Raw genomic sequence first — 23,582 nt, 5'->3', positions numbered from 1 at the left:
GTGAAATTATGTGAAATCTATTGCGGCTTTGATTTCCTTCAGTAGAAGCTGCTCCTTTGTGATGACATTGATTATTAGTGGTAACGTTGGTCCAACATCTTGCAAACCTGCAATTTATCAATGGATTTACCTCAAACAGAGGGATCAGATGTTCTTGGGAAAGAGGATGTTGCCCTGTCATGAGAGAACGAGCCGCAGATCGGCGGGGGCGACGCTTCAGCCTGTACTTGACTCAGACTCTTTCAGGAGATGTTTTCAATGTGTAATTTGTGGTCAGCTGAAAACAGGAAACACAAAGCTAAAAAGCCTGAATCAAAACATTACCTGGAGGCTCTCTGGCCTCCTAGGATGTAATGTCGAGTTGAGCAAGGAAACCAGACGCGCCTCCAGGTTTTAGAACGAGACCGTGAGAAAGCGTAAAAGAACAAAACCTCCACAAACCGAGGCCATCCAGATGAGAATCCTTTGGCTTCCTCACCACTCTGCTTTCGGCCGGATGGTGGCACTTTAAAAATCAACGACAAACGATCCCATGACATTTTTATTGTTTTTACCTAGTTGATGGGAAACCCAGTGACAACTTTTGGGCGGGTTGAGTCAACCCAACCACCAGTTATGTCCCAAGTAACCTGAATATCATGGAAGGTCAGGTGGTATCGGGAGATCTCAGTCCTAACGCGTCCTGAAGAGCAGATAAGCGTTTAATGGCCGTACCAGACGTGACCAAGTTCATCATCAAATCATCAGTTATCCATCGTCAGACAGAATGACTGCAGTATCGGTCACATAAATTAATAAACTGTTCCCGACTTATCAGCAGTTATTGATTGCTGCATTAGTAATCCTAGCGGCGGGTGACTACATGTATGTGTGAGCTGGGGGTGCCTGGCTAATCATTACATGTGCCACGTTCACTTTTCACCTGATTTATCACAGCAGTTTCTGTGGAAAGAGGGCATCAGAATCGCTGACGTTTCATGAAAATAGTGAAACGTGAGGTTATCTGCTCCTGCTAATCAGTTACTACTCTATTGCTCACGCTGGTCCAGAGGTCACCGCTCCCCTCAGCCTTCTTCAAGACTTGTGCATTGCACTCTGTCTATTTGTGGTCCTCTCTCTGTCTCTCTCTGTCTCTCTCGCTCTGCGTGTGATGTTCACCAGTTCACTATGGTCGGCATGAGTTTTAAAGAAGGCCAGAGGAAGAAAAAGATTGTGGTGAGTATCAACTTTGGCATTGCACTTACTGTAATCAAAACCAAAGAGCGGAAATACAGGGAGGCAGGAATTTATGCACACAGTGTGCCCAGTGTGAGGGTCAATTTTTAAGTTCTGACCTCAACACAGACAGACGTGAGCAAGAGCTGTGATATTCTGTGTGGTGATTTCAAAGTGTGTTTGCTGATTGCTGGTTTGAAGTTTGCTGGCCTAATGTGGTTGCCTCCTGGCCTCAGATAAAGATGATGTCATCTCAGCTGCTGTGGAGTTTTCTTTGTGCATTGATTTAGTTCTAGAGAGCCATGCCTGTGAATCTGGGATGTAGTGTGTCGACAAAGGCTCAGAATTTTTCGATCAACCCTGATTCTTTGACTTCCAGCATTTCTGTGGGTTGATATTTCTGTCCCTAATATCATAGATACATCATTTATTTACTATAATTAGGGATTTCTTCCAGTGTTTCACTGAATATTAATATCCTGACGTGAGAACATGGACCAACAATTGAGGGGGAAAATCCAGAGAATATTTGAATAATTAACTTCAATTAAAAATGAAAAAAGATAATATAATGATATATAATCTAATGAAGAAATAATGGCAGTTGTAGAGCTGCAGCATGTGAGAGTGGAAGAGGAACTAAAGTATTGCAGAAAGAAAGTCTGACTTGTTTTATTGTCTCATTATCTGGAGAAAAGGACTTTTCCACCTATGGAGTGTTAACATCTGGTATAAGCACACAGGACTGAATGTTTTTGCACATGGAATACATACACTTTCACTGTCTGACACCCTGAATGAACTTGTCAACACACACACACATTGCCAGGAATCAAAACTCCGATTATTATTCCGGTATTGATCAAAATCCAAAGGGCAGCAAGTGATCAAAGCAGTTAGAGTTTTATCAGCTATATCACTTCACGCCCACACAGGCATCAAATGAAATGACTCACAGCCTCTTTGGTTTGATAGAATATAGATGTGACATCACAATGAAGACGTGTGTGAGATGTGGCCTTCAGGTTGTTGTGAACAGCCTAGAGGAGCTGCAGCTTCATGGACGGACGCTAGCTTGGTTTACTGTCAAAATCACTTTGGCTGCAGATGAGACAAAATCTTGAGGTCTTAGCGCTGACCTTTGACCTGTGTCTTATTTTGACACAGGAAAATGTGTAAGTAGTTTTAATCTTGACTTAACCTGTCCCGTGCAACTGGTTTGATTTAAAATGCATCTCTAAAATTCTACTGAATATGGAAAACTCACCCACTCCCTCTTTCGCTCTCTCTCTCTCTGTCCCTGTGTGTGTGTGTGTGTGTGTGTTACACAGATAGGCGTCTTGGCTGTATCCATCGTGACCATTGTCCTCGGTCTTGGTCTTGGCCTGGGTTTAACAGCGGAGGAATGCACAAATACTGGTGCCGTCACACATACACACAACTCTCACACACACACACACACACACACACACACACACACACACACACACACACACACAAAATCTAGTGGCTCTTTCGTAAATATAGCAGTACATGCGAAAAAAATATATATATATTTGGGTATTTACTCAGGTTACAGGAAATGAAATGTTGAGAGGAGAAGAAAGATGGGGAAGAGGAGAAGAAGAAAAGGATAGGAAAATGGACACGAGCAAAAAAAACATAGGGAAGAAAAAATTGAAGAAATTAATGAGAGGGGGGAGGAAAGTAATCGAAGAAATAAGGACAGAAGGAAGGAAACAAAACAAATCTTGAAGGTATTACAGGAAGTAGAAGTACCTGAGAGTACACAGACAACACCCACATACATACACACAGCATATACATACATACATACATACATACATACATACATACATACATACATACATACATACATACATACATACATACATACATACATACATACATACATACATACATACATATATAAATACATACATACATACATACATACATATATAAATACATACATACATACATACATACATACATACATACATACATACATACATAAATACATACACCAGGGTTTATTTGTTCCTACAAGTGCTGGAAAGTACTTGGAATTTTAAATCATGCTTTCATTAGAGGTGTGGTTTCCCCAAAGATCCTTAAAATAATGATGGGAATCCGGATGCGTTGAGCTTGAATCTGGGAAGCAAAGACATTCATGCGTCTTCACTCATCACGAACAAGCCGCATGTCCGCAAGTCAAACTTATTAAGTTAACAGGGATAAAAATGAATGTGGTGGTTGTCACGCACACACATTCCACAATGATGGCCTTGTGTGTGTGAGTAAGGCCACCTGGATTCGTCTCCTCGCTCCTGTTCTTGTCGGCATGTCGAGTAGAAGCACGTCAAGGTCTCCAGGAGCCTCTGACCACATCACCAATCATTATGTTGGAAAAGTGGAATCAAACATATTGCAGCAATTTAGTGTAATTAGATTACGGTCTGTAGGAGTTACTAGTGAGGCTCCACACTTCCAGTCTGACTACTTTTTGCAGAGATTTGTTGTTTTCAGTCGCATGTTAAACTGTTAAGTTTAACCAAACTAAAATGTTAAACTAAAGTTTAACTCCTACAAAGATATGAGTGGGCCTTGGGTTGTTTATTACTGGTTTACAAGTGCCTTCTGCATCACATGTCTATTTTAAAAGCGTGAACAGGATGTGGACTTTGTAAGTCACTCTCAGGTCTTTTAGTCTATAAAATTCTGCTGAAACTTGTCAAAAAAATCACTAACTTACTTCAGAATAATATGCAGTCCTGGTCGCTGAAAAATAATGAATTGGTGTGTGTAACTATGGTTATCATAGGGACCAAAAACGTCTCTGCTGGGATATCTTGATGTAAACTGGGACATTGCTTAATCAAACTGGAAACTCCATGTGATGCTTAAAGGAAAAAACTGAAGTGTAGACAGAAACATGTTTTAGATTGTGATCAATCATTAAGTCATGGCTTATCATCTGATTCTCTCTCCAAAAAAATACTTTGGGGATTTCCCACGTTATTTTTAGCTAGAACCAAAAAGGAGAGCTTACTCAAGTTTTCCACATGAGAAAATAATCTGAGGAATTGATGACAAACATTCCACATAAGGTACAAAACATAGGTGGTTAAATAAGACTGGTGAGTTCCAGCTTTCCTCGGAACAAACAGCACCAACACCTTATAAATATGAACATGAGGGTGCAGAAGGTCAGAATGCTGTTTGTGTTCTTTTATGCGAAGAAATACACAGAACTGGTGTCGCCATTTGTCTCCCAGCCCAAAAAGTTCAAAGGGTGTTCATTTTTTAATTTGTTAGTTACACACAATACTTATTTCTTCTATAAATGTCTAGCTCCACTGTAGACCAAGATACTTTATCAGCAAACAAAAACATACTCTGAATAGTCATTTTGTCCTTGTGTACCGATGTAATTCTTTGTCTCTTTGCTGCAGTCGTCACTCACACGTCCTGTAGGAGGCGCTGCTACGAGGCGTCTGACGCAGGCGCTGCGGGTTGCAGGTGTGACCCTCACTGCGCTGCCAGCAATTCGTGCTGCTACGACTTCCACGATGTGTGCGTCGCATCTGGTGAGCGTTGTCCACGTTGTCAGTGCATGAAAATGATGCTTGTGAAATTATAGCGTGAAAAATGTTAGAGGGATAATCTTAACTTTGCTTGTAATATCTGAAATAATTATTGATTATATTTCTTAGCATTTTTGTTGTCACTCTCCTGAGTTTTTGTTTCACACACGTATAGCATTTTCATTCATTGCAATACAATGTTGACTTTTTGCTTAAGACGCTTATGTTTCTAAGCATCTCCAAGCCAGTAGGTGGCAGCGTCTACATAGATAGCTACAGGAAAAGAGCCTTCAAGGTGATGTGTTTGGCCACAGCTGCATTTCACACTGAATTATGGGAGTTGCGGTTTTTCTGCTGTTTTTGCCCCCACAACTATTACACTAAAACAATAAGGATAAGCACATTAATTTCAGTTTGAGCTCAGTGTTTGCTCATGCGGATGTTACGCAGGGTTGACCTTTCCTCCGTTGTTTGAACCTGTAGCCCGGCAGTGGGGATGCACGACGCTTCGCTGCGGCGAGACGAGGCTGACGCAGAGCAAGTGTCACTGCTCAGACGACTGCCTGTCTACAGGAGACTGCTGCACAAACTACAAACATGTCTGCCACGGTGAGGAGCACTGAGAGAAGAACAAAAAGAAGCAGAATCTAACAATAGAATATGAGCCATAAAACCTAAACATCTAAATGCAGGTCTACGCTGGAACATTTTCTGCACATTTACTCTATTGATTCACTCTCTTTGCTGGCATAGGAGAGAAAGAATGGATGGAGGATGAGTGTGAGGACCTGTCAGCGCCTTCTTGCCCAGCTGGGTATGAATCAGGGTGATCAAATATGGAAATGCAAGAAAATGTTTTAAGTTCTAGTTTTTGTTGGATTGACGTTAAACTTTAGCCTCAAAGTGCAAGTAAGTAATATTCTTTCCTCATAAGCGAGGCAAACATGTAGGAAGAGAGGGCAAATGGGCATGGCCTATATGGATGAATGTGGATATACACAAATGGGTGTGGCCTAAATTGACAGCTGCAGACACAGACGAGGAAAAGTGACTGGACCTCCTTGGTGGAAGTTTTAGTTTTGTATTTGCTTTAGTTTGTGATAATATGATGATATGGTCTTTCTTTGCAGACTCTCAAAACTGCTTTATTTGATCTGTTTACTTTGGTTTATTATTTTATTGTTTTATGTTGCAGCTTTAAGCAGCAGCCGCTGCTCCTCATCTCTTTGGATGGGCTGCGAGCTGAGTACCTACAGACGTGGAACGCTCTCATTCCTGTTCTTGAAAAACTCAGTCAGTCTCAAACTCGTGCTGTCATCACTTAGTGTGACCTCAGAGGTCATTCTTACTTTCCATGTAGTTTTGCTTTTATTTGTCACCTAAAACCCTTTAGTAGACAGGAGGCCACTTTCTGAAACACTCTTGACTCTTGACACACACAATCATTGTCCCTGCTGCAGTGAAACAAAGCAGCTGACGTGTGTGTGTGTTGTCTTCCTCTAACATCACAGGCACGTGTGGGACCTCGACCCCCTACATGCAGCCAGCGTTTCCAAGCAAGACTTTTCCTAATCACTACACCATCGTCACGGTAACAAAATACAAACTCTACAACAATGACTGAATGGAATCATCACGTGATCTTACTTATTAAATTTGACATCATATGTTATCATCATCATCATCACCCAGAGGAGCTTTATTAAAGAAAGACAATTATGGGTCCAGGAATAAATAATATAATCAAAATAGACTTAGACAAAATTACAACAGAATATAACAACTTGTTTGAATTCTGACCACGAGTACCTGAATGCAGCACACACATTAATGAAGACAGTGACAGTGAGAGATTTTTGCCAAGGTCCCATGTTCTCCAACCGTCTCCCCTCTCCTCTCCTCTCCTCTCCTCTCCTCTCGTCTCCTCTCAGGGTCTCTACCCGGAGTCTAATGGTCTGATTGATAACTTTATGTATGATCCCGTATTTGATGCCACCTTCAGTCTGTCTGGTCCAGAGAAGGATAATCCTCGCTGGTATCTGGGACAACCAGTGAGTCAAACACACACACACTCACACACACACACACACACACACTTCTGAAGTATTTTCCGGATGATTGATTTGATTGGCTTGAGCAGGTCTGAGCAGCAAAAAACAAGCTCTGCCAACACATTATCTCCTCACACGACCACTCAGCTGCAAAGTCTGTTTGCATTATGTCTTTCACTCATAGCTCCTTTATTGCCTCGACCCCAAGGTTTTACCCTCTGTTACAAATATAGATGTATATTGGATTGATCATAAAATGCAGCTGCCACTCAGCCACACAGCACCTACAGCACGAAAACAAACTAACTAAAACTAACTGAAACAAAAATAAAAACTTGTTTAGGACTTGTGAGGTGACTTGGATTTGTCAGCCTTGATTGGTGATTTTACTCACCTGTTTTCACTCAAGACTTGAGACTAATGAGTGACTTGTTGCCATGTTACATCGCTTACACATCACTAACAGTGTTTTCAGTGAAGTTTTTTTTTGCCCTGTTTGTTTTGGTAGGTTTGGCACACAGCCAAATACCAGGGGCTGAAGTCTGGGACTTACTTCTGGCCCGGGTCAGAGGTCCAGATCAATGGCAGCTTTCCGAACATCTACAGACCTTACAATGGGTAAGAGCGTGATGGGGTGAAGCTGTGGAGACAAAATGTTTTGGGACGCACTTGTTTCGTCATAGAGAATCAAGAATCCCAACGTAGAAGCTTTGTTGCAATGCCAAGAGATCAATATACATAACAAGAAACAAATTATACGCTTTAAACCAGTACTTCCCTGAAGAGTGCGGCCATTTATAACTGTGTGGGAAGAAAGTTGAGGGAGAGAATATCATTATCCACCTTTTATGACACTAAGCCCATTACTGCTAGTACTGGCCTCTTGTTGTTCTGACTGACAGATCACTCTTTAACAGGGTTGTTAAATGCATGCATCGTTTCTTGAGTGTCAAAGTCAAAGTTAAATACAATAAATAGTAAAACTGTAAACAAGGACTCTATATAAATCAAAGAGCTCATGCCTGCTGTGTTTGATCTGACAGCAAAGTTCCGTTTGAAGAAAGAGTGTTTACCCTGCTGAAGTGGCTCCAGCTGCCGGATGACCAAAGGTGCGTTTGTCCTCTTCCTCGTGTGCCAAAAAAGTGTTGATTGATAAGTTCCGATCATTGCACAGAAGGCTCTGACTCAGACATTTGAATCCTCCAACACAATGTGGGTCATATCAGATGAGTAGCCATGCAGAAGCCAGTCAGTGTGACTCACAGAGTTAGAATCCATGACACAATGATGTCCAAAACACGTTGCAAAGCTATAATTCTCACATTGTTAGATGATTTCAGGAATTATTTTGCTTTATATCATCCAGTGTAAAGTCACCTGCAGCATTCTTGTCATTTCTTTCTATTCAGACCAGATTTCTTCACTCTGTACCTGGAGGAACCTGATAAATCAGGCCACAGCTTCGGCCCTGTGAGCGGAGGGGTAAGTGAAGGAGGGAATCCTGCAGGAATGAGGGCGTTTATCATTGAAACATCTGGCAGAATCAGGCGATAAGTCGAACATGTAAAAAAAACCCAGCAAGTTGAGAAATAAATGAGGGTTACGTGAGTTTGCTGTCCACACCTCGCCTCACCCTCCCGATCACAGCTGCACACAAATGATGCTGAGAGGAAACTCCATCTCCGCACAATTATCTTCCATCACTTCATCAGACCACAGATAAGGCACGATAACGAGTCTGAAGTCCTCTGAGTGGCCACGGCGCCAGACAGGCTGCTTGCGGTTGCCAATAAAAGAATTCAAATGGCATCAGAGCCTTTATGAGGGTTAAAGTGAACTCTGGAAGGAGCGGAGACATGAACACACAGACACACTCACGCTAAGCGTAAACCTCATGAAAGAGTTTTCCGTTCTGTGCCATTTCAGATGTTTTTCTTACACTATAATCACCTAAGTTGTCACTAAATGTCATCACTAAGAGACAGGTCATAATAAAAGGCTTGTTGGCAGAGGTATGAGCCGTCTCAGTGTTTGCGTGTTTTTCGGTTACGTAAATAAGCTGACTAAAGATAACAGCTGTAAGAAGTTAAAAGATAAATTAAAGTAGCACAATGTCAAAACAGAAACTGCCCTCAAGCCACTGAAGTGATGCATCAGTGATTCATTACTTCAGTCATTCCCTGTAAATTCTTGTTACGCTATATGAGGCTAGCTGAGAGTAGCTGAGAGAATGTTGCGGTACCTTCAATTATCAGCGTCCTGAACCTACTGAACTGCCTCAGGTTGTACAGAGTAACTACCAGATGATTTGCTCGCTTTGCTTCAGTTTCTACCGAATATTCATCAGCTAATTACTGTTTGTCTGTCTTGTGTTCTCCAGCTGATCGCAGCCCTGCAGGGTGTGGACATGATCATGGGTCAGCTGATGAATGGCCTCAAACAGATCGGCCTTCACCGCTGTCTCAACATCATCATAGTGGCTGATCACGGTAATGTAACTTGCCCAAACAGCCACAGAGACTTATTATTTCTGACAAAATCAATAGTTTTCTGTTCCTTTTGAAAAACTTTGTGCCATCTTAATTACGATCTCAAAGGGTAGCTTAGTTCCAGCTGTGACAAAAGATTGATGCATATTTGTCCACACATATTTTGTGAAATCAGTCTAAAAGCCCACGGTAATGTTGATGTTCCAGGGATGGAGGACACCAGCTGTGACAGGAAGGAAGTGCTGCAGGATATAATAGGAAGTATCAATGGTTTGTGGGTCACTGAGGGACCGGTTGGACGGATCAGAGCCAAAAACAAAGAAGCTGTCTGTGAGTTTGTGATTCCTCGGGTGTCTGTTGTGTTCTCCATTTTAGAAAGAGGAGACAACAGGTCTGTTTGAGAAATTTGTATGTAAATCATGTACACCCCATTTGTGTTATAGCTCATCAGTTAAGGGGACAAAACTAAGATATTTGGTTGTTGTTTTTCTGTCTTTTCACAGTGGACTCAGCTGGACTTGTAGCTAACATGACTGTAAGTAGTTTTATGAGGTCGTAATTGTGTCTTTAAATGGTGAGAAACTGAACAAGATCCCATGTAAACACAAAAAAATGAACGCTTGTTACAAATACTCAATGATTTCAGTGCAAGAGGCCAGACCAAAAGATCAAACCGTACCTCAAAGCCAACCTACCCAAGCGCCTCCACTTCGCCAACAGCCGGCGAATCGAGGACGTCAACGTCCTTGTCACTCCAAAGTGGCTGTTTGAGAGGTATAAAGTGACTCCCAACATGTATCAGTCCTCCATGGTGTTTTCCTCAGTTAAATGTTTGTGTGGTTGTTGGACAGCAGTTTCACTTCTGGCCAGCTGCTGACAGTTCTGGCTTTCTAAGAAATCCCCTTCCTTCCTCTAACTGGTCCCCCGCTCACAGCCCAAGCCTTCACCTCAATGGTCACACTCTGCTATGAACACTGAGAATAACATCCTGGGTTATTTTTAAGTCTTTTTCAAATTTCTGTCCCCACAGATACCCAGGATCTGTCACTTTCTGCTCCGGTGGGGCTCATGGTTATGACAATGATGTTGAAAGCATGCATGTGAGTACATGTTAGGACTCCATTCTGTTGTGTGGTCATTACCCCCTTTGGCATGATGCCCTCAGGCAGCTCTAGCGTGGTTTCTTTGTAGAAAATGTTCCCAAGTAGTTCTGAACTAACTGCATTTGTATATGTTTTTCAATTCTGACACATCATAAAAAACATTATTATAGATATTAAATTATTGAAGGTTGATTTTCAATTATCACCCGCTGACAATAAGTTATCCCATTATTAGTACTTACCCAAAAACTCTGTCGCAATGGATACTAATTGCAAATAAATATATTACTAATTAATTACTAAATGTATTCAATATCATTGCGGCAGCTCCACACAAGCTTAGCTTGTGGATATCTAGTGGATATAGTTTTAATACACACTGAAAGTACATAGGCAAGTTTAAGATACTTAGTCCAGCAATTGGATGTTGAGACTTTACGCACGCTGAGCCTTACACCCGACTCCCCTTCCATTATCTGAGTTTCAACACCTCTTTTCCAGGCCATGTTTCTCAGTTATGGACCAAAGTTTCTGCACAAAACGGAAATTGAGCCTTTCTCCAACATCGAGCTCTACAATCTCATGTGTGGTGAGTGTGTTGATGTATCAGTTGTTTTTATACACGTTGCATTTTGTTTGTTTTCCCGACAATAATTGCACTGAACGTGGAGTATTTAACCCTTTCAGCCCTGACGGAAAAAGGATACTATATTACGCCCTGCACATGTTTCTTTTTCATCAGAGCTCATAATCACGTCTGATGCCTCTTTCTTGCCAAGAAGTAGTAAATCTTGGACATTGACAGTGAAAATGATTCAGGAGGTCTTGATTTAGCAAAAAGGAGACTGAAAACAAAACTCAAACAACAAAAATCAAATTTGTCCCACAGAAAGTTTTGCTGCAGGTATAGAGCAGCTTGAAGTCTTCACTTTCACTCCTTTTCAGATGTGCTGCAGATTTTGCCCTCTGAAAACAACGGGACCCACGGCAGTATGAACCACTTGCTGAGGCAGCCCTACTATAGCCCCGTCCCCCCCGCCGAGCGGAGCAGACCCAACCAGTGTCCGCTGCTGAGCCTCGACCCCGCAGACCCCCTAGGGTGCTCCTGTCCCAGCCTGGTGGGTACCATGCTGACATCCTGCGCCAACTTCAACAAGCATCATAAGAATTCAAATAATCAATGTGTAACAATGGTGACATGAACTTTATCCTTATGTGTTTGATTGGTGCAGGATGCTGCAATCAAAATCATCAGACCTTAGAATTAAAGGATAACGATCCACTGTTACATGAGGCTAACATGCTTTGTCTATAATGCACTTTAGTCTGCACTTCATAAACTGGCGTTTTGTGCAGATGTTACAGGTTAACCTTCACACAGATGAAGCCACAAAGCTGTTATCTGATCTCTCAGCATTGTTTCAGAATTTTGTATTTGAATTTCACAATCTGATGCCAGATGTCATCACACACCTTATTACACGTCATCCTACTAACAGTGCTGCTGTGGGCTGTGTGCTTACTGTGCCCTGGGAGGGTTTCAAACTGACCCATAATGATCATCAGAGATGCTTAAATGTGAACTTTGGAATTTGTTTCTCCTCAGAGTGGTAATGAAATCAACAGTCGCCTGAACCTCACGGCAGATGAAGGTGAGGAGTGTCACCGCCTCCCTGAGTAGAGTCAATGTGTCAATATGTCATATATCTGCATGTTAAGTATATCACACATCTGAGATTCACCATTTCTTATGTTGTTTTAATATTTTTTTACACCGACATTATGCAAATAAATTCATGACATACGGTACATGCTGAAAATGAAGGTATTCTAGTCTCTAAGTCTCTTGTCTACTGAAGAAGCGAGCTATATGCATACGCACGCTGTAGGTTGAAGAACACACCGAAGGTGATTGAGAGCGACTGACTGAGTAGATTTCCTCTTCTTCAGTGTCGGCAACCGAGAGGAGGCACTTGATTTTCGGTCGTCCCCGGATGCTGCAGACAGAGCAGAGTTACTGTCTTCTGCACCAGCAGGGATTCATCAGTGCCTACAGCAACAAAGCCCTGATGCCTCTGTGGAGCTCCTTCACCGTTGACAAGCCGGTGAGCAGCAGCTTGGCCCTAAATGACTGAAACGCTTCCCGGACCCAGAATATGACGGAGGGATCATAGGTCCCTTTGAGCCTGGGATCCCCAGGAAGAAGAGAGCAACATCTGGGCTACTTTGCTTAGAATGGATGGATGGATGGATGATAGAGGGAGAGAGGGAGGGAGGAAGGAAGGAAGGAAGGAAGGGAGGGAGGGAGGGAGGGAGGGAGGGAGGGAGGGAGGGAGGGACACATATAGCGTGTTTTTGTTTCCATGCCTTCCCCTAACACACAACAAACAGTTCACTGCGGTTGTGAAGACACTGAAACGCAACTCTTTTCCCGTCATGGCAGGTGGATTTGGACCCGTTGCCGCCCGCGACGTCAGACTGTTTGAGGCCTGACATAAGACTTGCCATGACCCAGAATCCCAGTTGTGACGCGTATGCAAGTGCCGGGAACATGACACTCGCCTTCCTCTACCCACCCAGTACTCACACATACATACTCTCACACATCTTCACATCTGTATTTACAGTGTTTTGTGGTTTTATGTGACTTATTAGAGAGTGACCAAACAAACACTGCTCATACACTTCCCACCTCCTACCCGCCCACCACCCCACACACACACACACAGTTTCCTGAAACTGACCTGTAACATTTACTTACCATATCTCTTGGTGTGTCCAGTCACCCGACATCATGCATATGTAGTCATAACAACCACACACTAAGGAACAACAAAACTTCAACTTCCCTAAAAGTGGTTATTCAGCTGCACGTTGGAGTAAAAACTGGAAAAACAGTTTTGTCGTGTTTGTCACTCTGCTCTTCTTCTTCTGTCCTCACGAACATGTGACACCATGTGATTGGACAGTAGGTGAAGATGTTGTTGTTGTTGTGACAGGTCTGAATGTGACAGCAGAGGAGCAGTTTGATGCCTTGCTCATGAGCAACGTGGTGCCAGTGTACCCGGAGTTCAAGAGTAAGTTACTGCAAAAAGCAATGAAGGTCTATGGAATGTTAGAGCGCTGAAGGGTTATGAATTCAACACCTCCTTTACATTTCCTCTCTTCTCCTCTCCTCTCTCAGAGATCTGGGATTACTTCCACAGCACCCTCTTAACGAAATATGCCTCCGTTTATAACGGCATCAATGTGGTGAGCGGTCCCGCCTTCGATTATAACGACGATGGTCAGTACGACACTTTGGAGCAGATCTGGCGGTAAGTCTGAATGTAGCTCTTTGAATGGACCCTTATGGATCCATGGACATGTGTTACATGAGCAGTGTGTGTGTGTGTGTGTGTGTGTGTGTGTGTGCGTGTGTGTGCGTGTCCAGGTTTGTCCCAGGCACCACAATTCCCGTCCCCACGCATTATTTTGCCGTGCTGACCATGTGCAGGAATTCGTCCCGGCCAGTGAGCTTGTGTTCAGGGGAGCTACAGACAGTTTCCTTCCTGCTGCCTCATCGGCCAAACAACTCAGAGAGCTGCCAGGTAAACACACAGCGGGATCACATCAAAGCCACTCCTGATCCCCTCGTGTCCTTTACTGGGACATTCTTTGGGCTCTTTCGCTCGAACTATACAACCGCCAACGTGGTTAGCAAACTACACAATAAGTGTGTGTTTTTCCCCCTGAACAGAAACTCAGACAAAAGACAGCAGCTCAGCTGCGTCATCCATTCAATTTGGCTCTGAACAGCTGTCTGAGTGTGTGTGTTTCCCATCAGATATAAGAGAGAAAAGGACAAAGAGCCTTCAGAGCAACCTGTATACAAAATGAAACCGTGACGCACGCACACACACACACACTGACCCACATCCACCATGGAGCAAGCGGCGGTGACACACTCATGTAGAGACAAAGAAGTCAAATATATTTTTTACAATAATCTGTGGAGGATTATACACAGTTGTGTAAAAATCCAACAACAAAAGTCCAAGGATTTATTAGTGAAATCAGTTGGAGGCCTTTTGAACAAACATTTAAAAACCAATAAAGAAAAAGTCAAAATATAAACTCGCATTGACATTTAGTTTTGCCAACAGAGTACAGAACCCGAGTCTCAGTGGGTAGAAGACCTGATGTGGTTCCACCAATCCCGAGTCCGAGACGTTGAGTGGATCACGGGTTTGGACTTCTACCAGGGCAGCGACCGACCAATCGCCGAGCTTCTTCGCTTGAAGACCCGGCCCACAGCCGCTATTCACAGGAAGCAGTGAACAGCTGAGGGGGAGGCAGTAGTCGAGTGGGTAGAGCTTCCGCTTAAGAACCAGAGGGTTGCCGGTTCGAGTCCCTGCCGAGGTGCCCCTGAGCAAGGCACCGAACCCTCAATTGCTCCCCACTCTGCGAAGGGTGGTAATAAAATGTAATGTAAGTCGCTTTGGATAAAAGCGTCTGCCAAATGATCGTAATGTAATGTAATGTAATGGGGAGGAGTTTGTCTTCACAGTTCAGCTTGGTGGTTCAGCTGATGGTAACGGTGTACATTATAATTACTGTAAATAAGAATATTTCATTGACGTTCCCACATAAATAAAGTTAAATTCTAACCACATTAACTGTTTTTCTGGTATCGCGGAGGATACTGAGCTTAAACTGAAGCTTGTAGCTTAACGCCAGTTTTTGTTTCCTGGAGGGCAGTGATGAATTCCTGAGTGTATCATGTGATGATTTGGGTCAAGCAGTGTGATGCGAAACCTCACACCCGACTTGCCGCCCATGCAAGTACCTAGAAACTACTTGATTTAACTGCATAAATCAGCTCCGCCACAGGGAGCAGCATTTCACAGACATAATGATTCAGTTTCTTCCACTTTTCTGGGTCAGGCTTAATTTTTTCTGCTTTGTTTCACACTGAGCCTGGTCACTTTGGAGGAAAATGGCTCTAACTATATGAGGAAAGGCTTTATTTGCTCAAAAACTAAGATGGAAGCTTAAAACAGTGACAAGGATGAGATCAGTCTGCCTTGAGCTCGGATGTGTGACTGAAAGAATAAGATTGTGGATAAAAACGGACAGAATCAGTCTTCTCTGCAGGGTGTCAGGACTTTTAGACTTTTAGAGAGAGGGTTGATAAACTCCACTGTGAGTCCACTGAGGAGGTTCGTGCAGTTAATGCAGGAGGACTAGTCATGCACTTCCAATTGGTAGGTGACCTCAGGGCAGACCCAGAACACACTGGAGGGATTTTGTATCTCATCTGACCTGGGAACATCTTGGGGATCTTCCAAGAAGATGACAAGGTGGGTTGTGGAATTTGTATGGGTGGTTCAGTGTGTGAGCGCGGCAAACCCTCAGAGGTAACATGGTGCGTGCAGTTGCAAGTATGACATTGTGATCATCGTGCACCTTTTTAGGTCCTGACGTGTGGCGTTTGAGGGTGACATTAGTGGGTGATGTAATGATGTAATAAGAACTGTTTATTTACCTCTTTAATGGTCAACCTAAGCATCAGGATGATTCATTGCCTTTTATACATGTAAATAAAGTTGTGTGGGTGGTCTCCTGGTACGGACCTGCTGGCAGATTGTGGCTGCTGTGCGCTGTTTAGTTTTAACTACATGGTAAGTTTAAATACAGATGTGGTATTTGTTTCCTGTGCTATGTTAAGAAAAGGTGACTTGAGGCTGACACACGTCTCTGTAGCAGATGAAGCAGAGTCTGTAAGCTTGAACCAGGATGATTAAACACATGCAAAGGTCTGTGCAATAAACAGTGGAAGTGGAAACTTCTGGTGTCATTCCTCAGGTTTCGGTTTATCAAGTGTCAGCGTGCGATTGGTGTTGTTTAGATTTAAGATAAGTGTTTATCATTGCTCATATAAAGTCAGCATTCAGGAGGCTTTATAAAGTAACTCCATGAAGGGGACTCACAAGAAGCGTGATGGAGCAAACTGCTTGCATCTGTGATGGGAGCTAGCTGTAAGCTGCATAATAGAACACACTTGCTGTCACCACCAGCAACCACAGGGAGTCGCTAAAACCCATCAAGAAAACTCTTCAGGGTTACAAACAGGGATGCACGTGAATTTGAATACACTCTCTTACCGAAAGCTAACAGCAAGAGGAGAGAGCGAGAGAGAGAGAGCGAGAGAGAGAGAGAGAGAGAGAGAGAGGGAGCGAGAGAGTAAAAGAGAAAGTGAGAGTAAAAGAGAAAGAGCGAGAGAGAGAGAGAGAGAGAGAGAAGAGAGAGAGAGAGAGAGAGAGAGAGAGAGAAGAGAGAGAGAGAGAGAGAGAGAGGGAGCGAGAGAGTAAAAGAGAAAGTGAGAGTAAAAGAGAAAGAGCGAGAGAGAGAGAGAGAGAGAGAGAGAGAGAGAGAGAGAGAGAAAGAAAGAAAGAAAGAAAGAAAGAAAGAAAGAAAGAAAGAAAGAAAGAAAGAAAGAAAGAAAGAAAGAGAAAGAATGAGCATTTCTTTCTCTCCCTGTCTTTCTGCATCTTTGTCCCTTGGTATTCCTTGAAAGTGACGAATACTTCCAGGAGCGATGAGGCAGCTCATGTCATGATGTGGTCCTGTATTGTGTGGCTGACTGTGCTGAGGTTGATGATCTGTACTGGTTTGAGGGAATCCTGAGCATGTACCATGACCAAGTTTGGTGCTGTAGCCAAATTACAGCAGCCTGCATCATTCCCACTGTGGCCTTGGGGAAATAGTTGCTATTCCTCGTTTACACTGGGATGTGTCTGTGAATAAGCAAACATGAAAGTAACCACTCAAACTGAGTATGATCTGTGGCTTCCTTTGGGGGGTGTTTGGTATTTGTCCTTAAGAGGTTTCACAACAGTCCGGGATTACAAATCTGATGGTTACTTTGGGATGAGTCAAAAGAAGAAGTCATGTGTCCAATGTTTCTCCATGAAATCTAAATGACCTTTAATCCAGCAGAGGTGTAGGCAGACAGCATGTGATGTGGTGATACTGCAGGTTTGTTAGGGAACAAACACAACTTGTTCTGTCCCAACAAAAGACTAAATGTAGCAATCAGTGTTCTGCAAAAACAAGTTCATCCTCCTTTCATGAGGACACAAAAAGAAAATAGGGAGGAGTGAGATTTCAAGTCTCGACATCATCCCACAGTTGTCACAGAGACTTGCGTGTTAATGCTCGGTGCAACCTGTCCTCATTTGTTTATTGGGTGTTTTGTTTATTTTCCACCTCATGAAACCTCATTCCATACAGGCTGATGTCATGGCAAAGCATCTCACAGTGACGTCAGCCCCCTGCCATTGCGTGTACATGAGTCAAATTTTGGTCCGCTATATCCTGCCTTACTTTTCCACTCCAGGAAAAACAAAAATTGTGTGTGGAGTACAGGATGTTCACCTGGAGGAGTTTCCTCAAGATGTTATTTCGCTGGAGACACTTTCATTTTGATGTTTCCAAGAAATCCTCCTTTACTTAGAAATGCTAAAAGAAAAAAACACTCTCACTCCTTATTTGTGTCCATATCTGAGCTTGATCATAACCACGTATGTGTTTATCTTGTATTGACTGCAGAAAAAACTCATGTGTGTCTCATTTACATTTTAAGTCAAATTTCATTTTTAAACCTTTTTGTTTTTACATGAACTTTGCCCTCAAGCATTTGTTTCACAGACGGGTTTGACTGGTACATTGTATCATGTGCTGTAATGGTTTATTATAAATTGCCTCTGGCATTGACCTACCCACCCTTGAACAAACGCTTCCTCCTGCAAGTTGATGTCACCAGTGAGCTGCGAAGAGCTCAAACTCAAACCTTCGTTCCAAAAGAATCGTTAACTTTGCTGCTCGTTATTGTTTCTTTTGTGTCAGTTTTACACATTGTTTGAAAAAGTAAAAACAAGTCATTGCAGTACTTCAGGTTTTGTTGAAAACATCTGATGTAATAGTAATGTGTAATATTTTTACAGAATATGAAGAACAGGTAGAATATAGAATACAAATTGCATTTACTACCCTGGCAACAAAGTTGTCCAACAAAAAATTACAACAAATGTAACTTTCTGAATTGTTTCATTCCAAACATTTTCAGTGTTGCATTATTTCGGAGAATGTTGCCCATTTCTACATCTCCAACATGGGGTTTTCATCAAGCCGTCATGACGAATCAAATATAGAGTTCAGTTTCTTTGACTTAAATTCAAAATTTGACTGTAATGTTCTCACTTAAACTAGAATTAGAGGTTTTAGTCCAAAAGACTTCAGCTTTGATGAGATGCAGGGCTGAGTCAGAGGGGAGCAGAGAGGTCACTCATTTGAATCAATCATCACTGACAGATAACACAGACACAAAATGTGTTATATTAAAAAATGTACAAATGATGATGGCTTACAAAAACTTTAACGTGATGAGCCAACGTTTCCCATGAAATGCCGCTTTTGACTGGAACAGAGCACGTCAGAGAGCATCATAAAAGGAGGCGAGGCGTGCCGAAACCATCCTGCTTGCTGCTGACCGACAGCCATGGTAGGTGGAGGCGCAGAGAGCCGCACATCGATGCCTCACACTGCAACTGACTGCAAACCGCTTCAACTTAACCGCTAACTTTTAGCTCAATGCATCAGGGACGTGAAAGCAGTGTAGCCTTTTCACTTGCTGCGTTACAAAACATCCACCTTAAGTTACTGTAACTAGAATGAAAGTTTTTTTTGTTTTTTATTTGGATGGTGACGTCAAATTTGGCTTCTGATTCTCACGTTTTCACAGCATTTCTTTAAGAGTTTAGAGATTCACATGGATCATTTGCCAGTGTGACGTGATGTTGCTGCTCCAGATGTGCTGGTTTGTGTCCCCTTGTTGTTTTCCTCTGTTGTTTACCTTCAATTAACTTTTTTTTCATTTCCTCGCCTTCCAGTCTGCTTGTTCGTCTCTGCTGTTTGTCTTCTTTTCCGTGTATTTCCTCATGGTTTCTGCGTGTTTCCTTGTGTTTTCAGTTCCACCTGCTCCTCTCTCTCCTGCCCGCGGTGCTCCTGTCTCCCCTGGCCGCCGGGGATGCACTTGCGTCGCCCCGGACCTTCCGGCACACGGACCGGGACACCGGCACGCCGCTTCTTTGCAACAGTTGTCCGGCCGGAACCTTCCTGAGTGCGCGCTGCACGGTCGCGCGCCAAAGCGTGTGTACGCCGTGCCCGTCGGGCTCGTTCACGGAGCTGTCGAATCACATCAGCAAGTGTCTGCGGTGTGGCACGTGCGGCCACAACCAGGTGGTGAAGGTCGCGTGCACGGCCCTCAGCGACTGCGAGTGCGCGTGCAGAGACGGATACTACCTGTACAAGAAGTACGGCATGTGCTTGAGCCACAGCGCGTGCCAGAGCGGACACGGCCTGCTGTCCAGAGGTAAAACATACGCCACACACACACACACACACACACACACACACGCCGCTCAAGGCTGCAAGTGCTCAGGGTAAAAGAAGGGCTAGAAATATGACATGAATTTAAAGTAAACAACAACTGAATCTGATGTACTGAGCTTTATGATGTCTGTCTTACATCAGTTGACTCAAGGGTTTTCTTAGTTTTGGACTGTGGAAATACTGTTGCCAGGTTTTGATTTTCTTAAGAACTGATTTCTCAGAACACATTCGACCGATCAGAATACTGAGGTGTCCAGTTCAGGGCATCCACCAGGATACGTTCCAGCACAGATATGACATCATACGAGTGTCCTCTTTAGTGAAGGAATGCCGCCATGGTCTCCTCACATGCCTGCTTGCTTACTGCATAGTACACCACTGAGGCAAACAGCAGTAACTACATTAATACTCAGAGTTTGGACATACATTGTGAAAAACATATCGTAGAGTAAATCTTTAATGTCTCTAAGAGGGTGATAGGGGTCAGACTGGGTCACACTCTTAGTGAAGAAGAATTAGGACAAACACTCAAACATTTTACTGGACTCAAATTGTAAATCTGAGTTTATAGATATCCTATTATTCACCCTGCACAAACATTTTTAGGCAATCCTGAATGGTGATTGTTTTATCAAGACAAAAACTAGACAGATTCTGTTTAGTCCATCCATTTAAATGTAGAGCACCTGTTTGCCCTGCAGGAACGGCGGAGGAGGATACAGTTTGCCACGTTTGTCCCAGTGGGAGCTACTCAGACGTGTCCTCAGCTGTGCACAACTGCACACTGCACAGCCGCTGCGATGCCGCAGGACAGCAGCTGGTGCTGAAGGGCTCCACTTGGCACGACAGCATCTGCACCACCTGTGATGAGCTCAAATCACGAGGTGAGATCAGCTGTTTGCATAAATTCAGCTGTGCTTTATTTCTACGTTTCCCTGGCTCATGGCTGAGGAGATTTTCCTTGTTACTTAAAACCCTTAACCCTAAAAGTTACCTCAAGTCTTAAGGTGCAGGGGTGGACTTAGCGTTTTTCGGGCCCTATAGTAAACCCAGGGCCCTTACTCAGTCTTTTCCTGTGATGATATGCAGAATTTGAACATGTCTTTTAATGTAGGGATAAAAGGAAAAAAGAAATCAAATCTGGAATGTTTTCTAATGTTGCTTTACATTACTGTCAGTCAAAAAAAACAAAGATTTAAAGTCCCTAGTTTTTGGAGATTGTAAATTTGAGCTCCCTCACGTAAGAGTTTGTCTTGAAAAAGCTGCATCTCAATGGTCTCTACAGAAGTCTTCAGGTGTATTTGGGATGCTGCTTCCTGTGCTGATTGCTCACTGTTTTTCTTTGTAGATGGAGCCGACTACCTCAAAGAGATCCTGCCCTCTTTCTTCGTCCACCAGAACATGCCCTGCAAGCGGCTACGTCGTCTCCTGCCCAAGCTCCCGTCTGGGGTCGGAAAGAGATCCAGAGGAAACATGGAGGGACAAAGCCAGGCTGAGCTTCAGGCTGAGCTAAACACTTGGCTTTCCTCTGCCAGTGCCCCGCAGCTCCGGCAACTTCCGGGATTGCTGACAAAGATTAGAGCGGACTACGCCGGTGAGAGAGTCGAGAACAAGCTGCAGCAGATCGACTCTCAGCTGAGCAAGCTGTGTGTGGAGGTGGTGGAGCAGGTGGAGGTGGTGGAGTAAACAGGCAGAGAAGTTTTGAAGTATTTTTTGTTGTTAAGAGATTAGCCTCCATATTCAAGATGCATGTTTGTCTCACCCTATTTCTGGGTTTGCTTCTGTTCTGTTAGCTTCCTTTTTTATCATCTCCACGTTTTTCCACTGGGGGATTGAAAAGTTGATGCGTGATACTGTAATTTTCCGCCATATTCTATAGAAGTTTATGTTTAAAAGTATGTGAATGTAAGGAATAATCTAGGCCCCTTTTGTGTAGCGTACGAGTTTAGTCTTAAAGGCATCAGAATGACTGGAGGTCTCTCTGATCGATCACGAGTTCCTGCTTTCACAACACAACTTGTGAAGCACAAACCAATCACAATCACAGAGAGAGTGCGGGAAATTAACTGGTTGTCTTACAATCCTCTCTCTCACCTCTTTATTCATTCATGTTAACTAGCACTAACTTTACCTAGTAACAACTCTAACTCACTAGATTATATTAAGTTCTGAATAATGTCCTTGTGAACGACTACACGACCGTGGGTTTGCTATCACGTCCAACCAGTCGGGGCGACGCAGCACTCTGGCTTTTCGCTTTGCTGAATTCCAGTAAGGAGAAGGTGTTAGAATCAAGTATAAACATCATTCCTAGATATGCCGGATCATTCACAACATCCCGATCCGTGTCCGCAGCAGCTCTTGTAGCCTTAAGATAAGATAAGGTTCATGGCGGAATTCTTAGAGTCATTTTGCTCTCACCTGCTTGGACCTCGCCTACATTCCCTTTTGTACATTTGTATACCAGCTTTTGTTGCAGTGTCACATTTCTTTGGAGATATTTTGTCTGCCTTTGGACTCGGCAACAATACATTCAAATTTGCAGCTGTCACACGTTGCAAAGAAATCCATCGGATGTGACTATAAAGTCCTCAAAGCATCATGTTTTTGATCATTATCTCCAACAGGTGAGTTCATTCTGAGGTCAGGGAAGGGAGGTGTGTGTGTGTGTGTGTGTGTGTGTGTGTGCGCGTGTGCGTGCGTGTGTGTGTTACTGTAGGATCTCTGGTTTCATGTACCTGCAGGATAAAAACAGCGGTATTACGGTAAGAGGAGCCATGCGTTGGCCCAAATCTACCTCTTTCTGTGTCTGCGTTTACTCAAACCCATGTCAACCAGGAAATGTGTCACAACATTTTTGGGACGTTTGTGTGTGTTTGCTTTGGTAGATTTCTAATGTATTTTCTGTTTTGGTTGTAAAGTTGGTAAATGAACTTGTAGCAAATTTCATCTAAAAGGTCAAAGAAAAGGCAGCAAATATCTGGTAAATTATTGTTTCATCTGCATATCACATATATTTATTTGTATTATTGGGGTTTTTATTACTGTTCTGTTTGATTTACTGTATGTAGTTTCTATGGACTTTGTTACACATGACAACTAATTACTTACTTTGTTAAGATACTGTGCATTAGTGATGTATGAGCGCTGATTAGTCAATAAACAAACGATAACAAAACCAGAAGGTTGACAGGTGAAAATTCTTATTTTGACGTGAACATGAACCACTGAGGTGTTTTTGAATCTTCAGTCTGATGGGTCAAGCATTTCATTAATGATATGAACACATTTCCCAGTTGTGTTTTGATTCTCTACAAAGACCTCTTTTATAACCGTTGCTTAACGTTACACACATTCACACTGAACTCCTTTACACTGCTATTGCTATACCCTTGAATGTGTATGAAAAAAAATACTTATTTAATAAAATAATATATTTGAGTGCATTTTGCTGTAAATACCTAACCTGGTTAAAACTGTAGGTCAGTTTTAGGGGTTTTCAGATTGGTTAGTGAAGCACACAAACACACACACACCAGAGGGGGATCGTTGCAGCAGGAAACCAGATTGCCGTTGAAGAATCCACCGCGATTGTTGTAAACGTCACACACACGCTAACCTCGGGCCACCGGTTAAACAGGGTTTTCACCACGTACTCACTTCCTGCATCATTCATGCTAGGAATGTTCGGAAGGCAGTTAA

At 43.0% G+C, this 23,582-nt stretch overlaps 2 protein-coding genes across 2 annotated transcripts; both read left to right on the top strand.

Moving 5' to 3' along the window:
* The first annotated feature begins 973 nt into the window (after positions 1-973).
* Positions 974-16,050, top strand: LOC143005702 (ectonucleotide pyrophosphatase/phosphodiesterase family member 3). Its single transcript, XM_076157059.1, has 26 exons — positions 974-1,215; positions 2,547-2,634; positions 4,671-4,805; positions 5,286-5,411; positions 5,556-5,616; positions 5,998-6,095; positions 6,314-6,393; positions 6,734-6,853; positions 7,362-7,471; positions 7,897-7,962; positions 8,263-8,335; positions 9,234-9,342; positions 9,550-9,672; positions 9,846-9,877; positions 9,989-10,116; positions 10,373-10,442; positions 10,947-11,034; positions 11,391-11,563; positions 12,052-12,097; positions 12,396-12,550; positions 12,889-13,024; positions 13,445-13,522; positions 13,630-13,762; positions 13,879-14,035; positions 14,591-14,779; positions 14,979-16,050. The coding sequence occupies exons 1-25, from the start codon at positions 1,168-1,170 to the stop codon at positions 14,762-14,764; spliced, it is 2,607 nt and encodes an 868-aa protein (XP_076013174.1). The 5' UTR covers positions 974-1,167; the 3' UTR covers positions 14,765-14,779; positions 14,979-16,050.
* Positions 16,051-18,947: 2,897 nt separating this feature from the next.
* Positions 18,948-22,723, top strand: LOC143005844 (tumor necrosis factor receptor superfamily member 6B-like). Its single transcript, XM_076157261.1, has 5 exons — positions 18,948-18,990; positions 19,458-19,860; positions 20,582-20,764; positions 21,229-22,063; positions 22,260-22,723. The coding sequence occupies exons 1-4, from the start codon at positions 18,988-18,990 to the stop codon at positions 21,564-21,566; spliced, it is 927 nt and encodes a 308-aa protein (XP_076013376.1). The 5' UTR covers positions 18,948-18,987; the 3' UTR covers positions 21,567-22,063; positions 22,260-22,723.
* Positions 22,724-23,582: the final 859 nt, after the last annotated feature.

The sequence above is a fragment of the Genypterus blacodes genome, unplaced genomic scaffold, assembly GCF_046128005.1.
Source record: "Genypterus blacodes isolate CSIRO-AG114 ecotype Tasmania unplaced genomic scaffold, CSIRO-AGI_Gbla_v1 ptg000072l_1, whole genome shotgun sequence".
NCBI lineage: Eukaryota > Metazoa > Chordata > Actinopteri > Ophidiiformes > Ophidiidae > Genypterus > Genypterus blacodes.
Note: the sequence above shows the minus strand (reverse complement) of the source record. Positions and strands in the feature narration are given on the sequence as shown.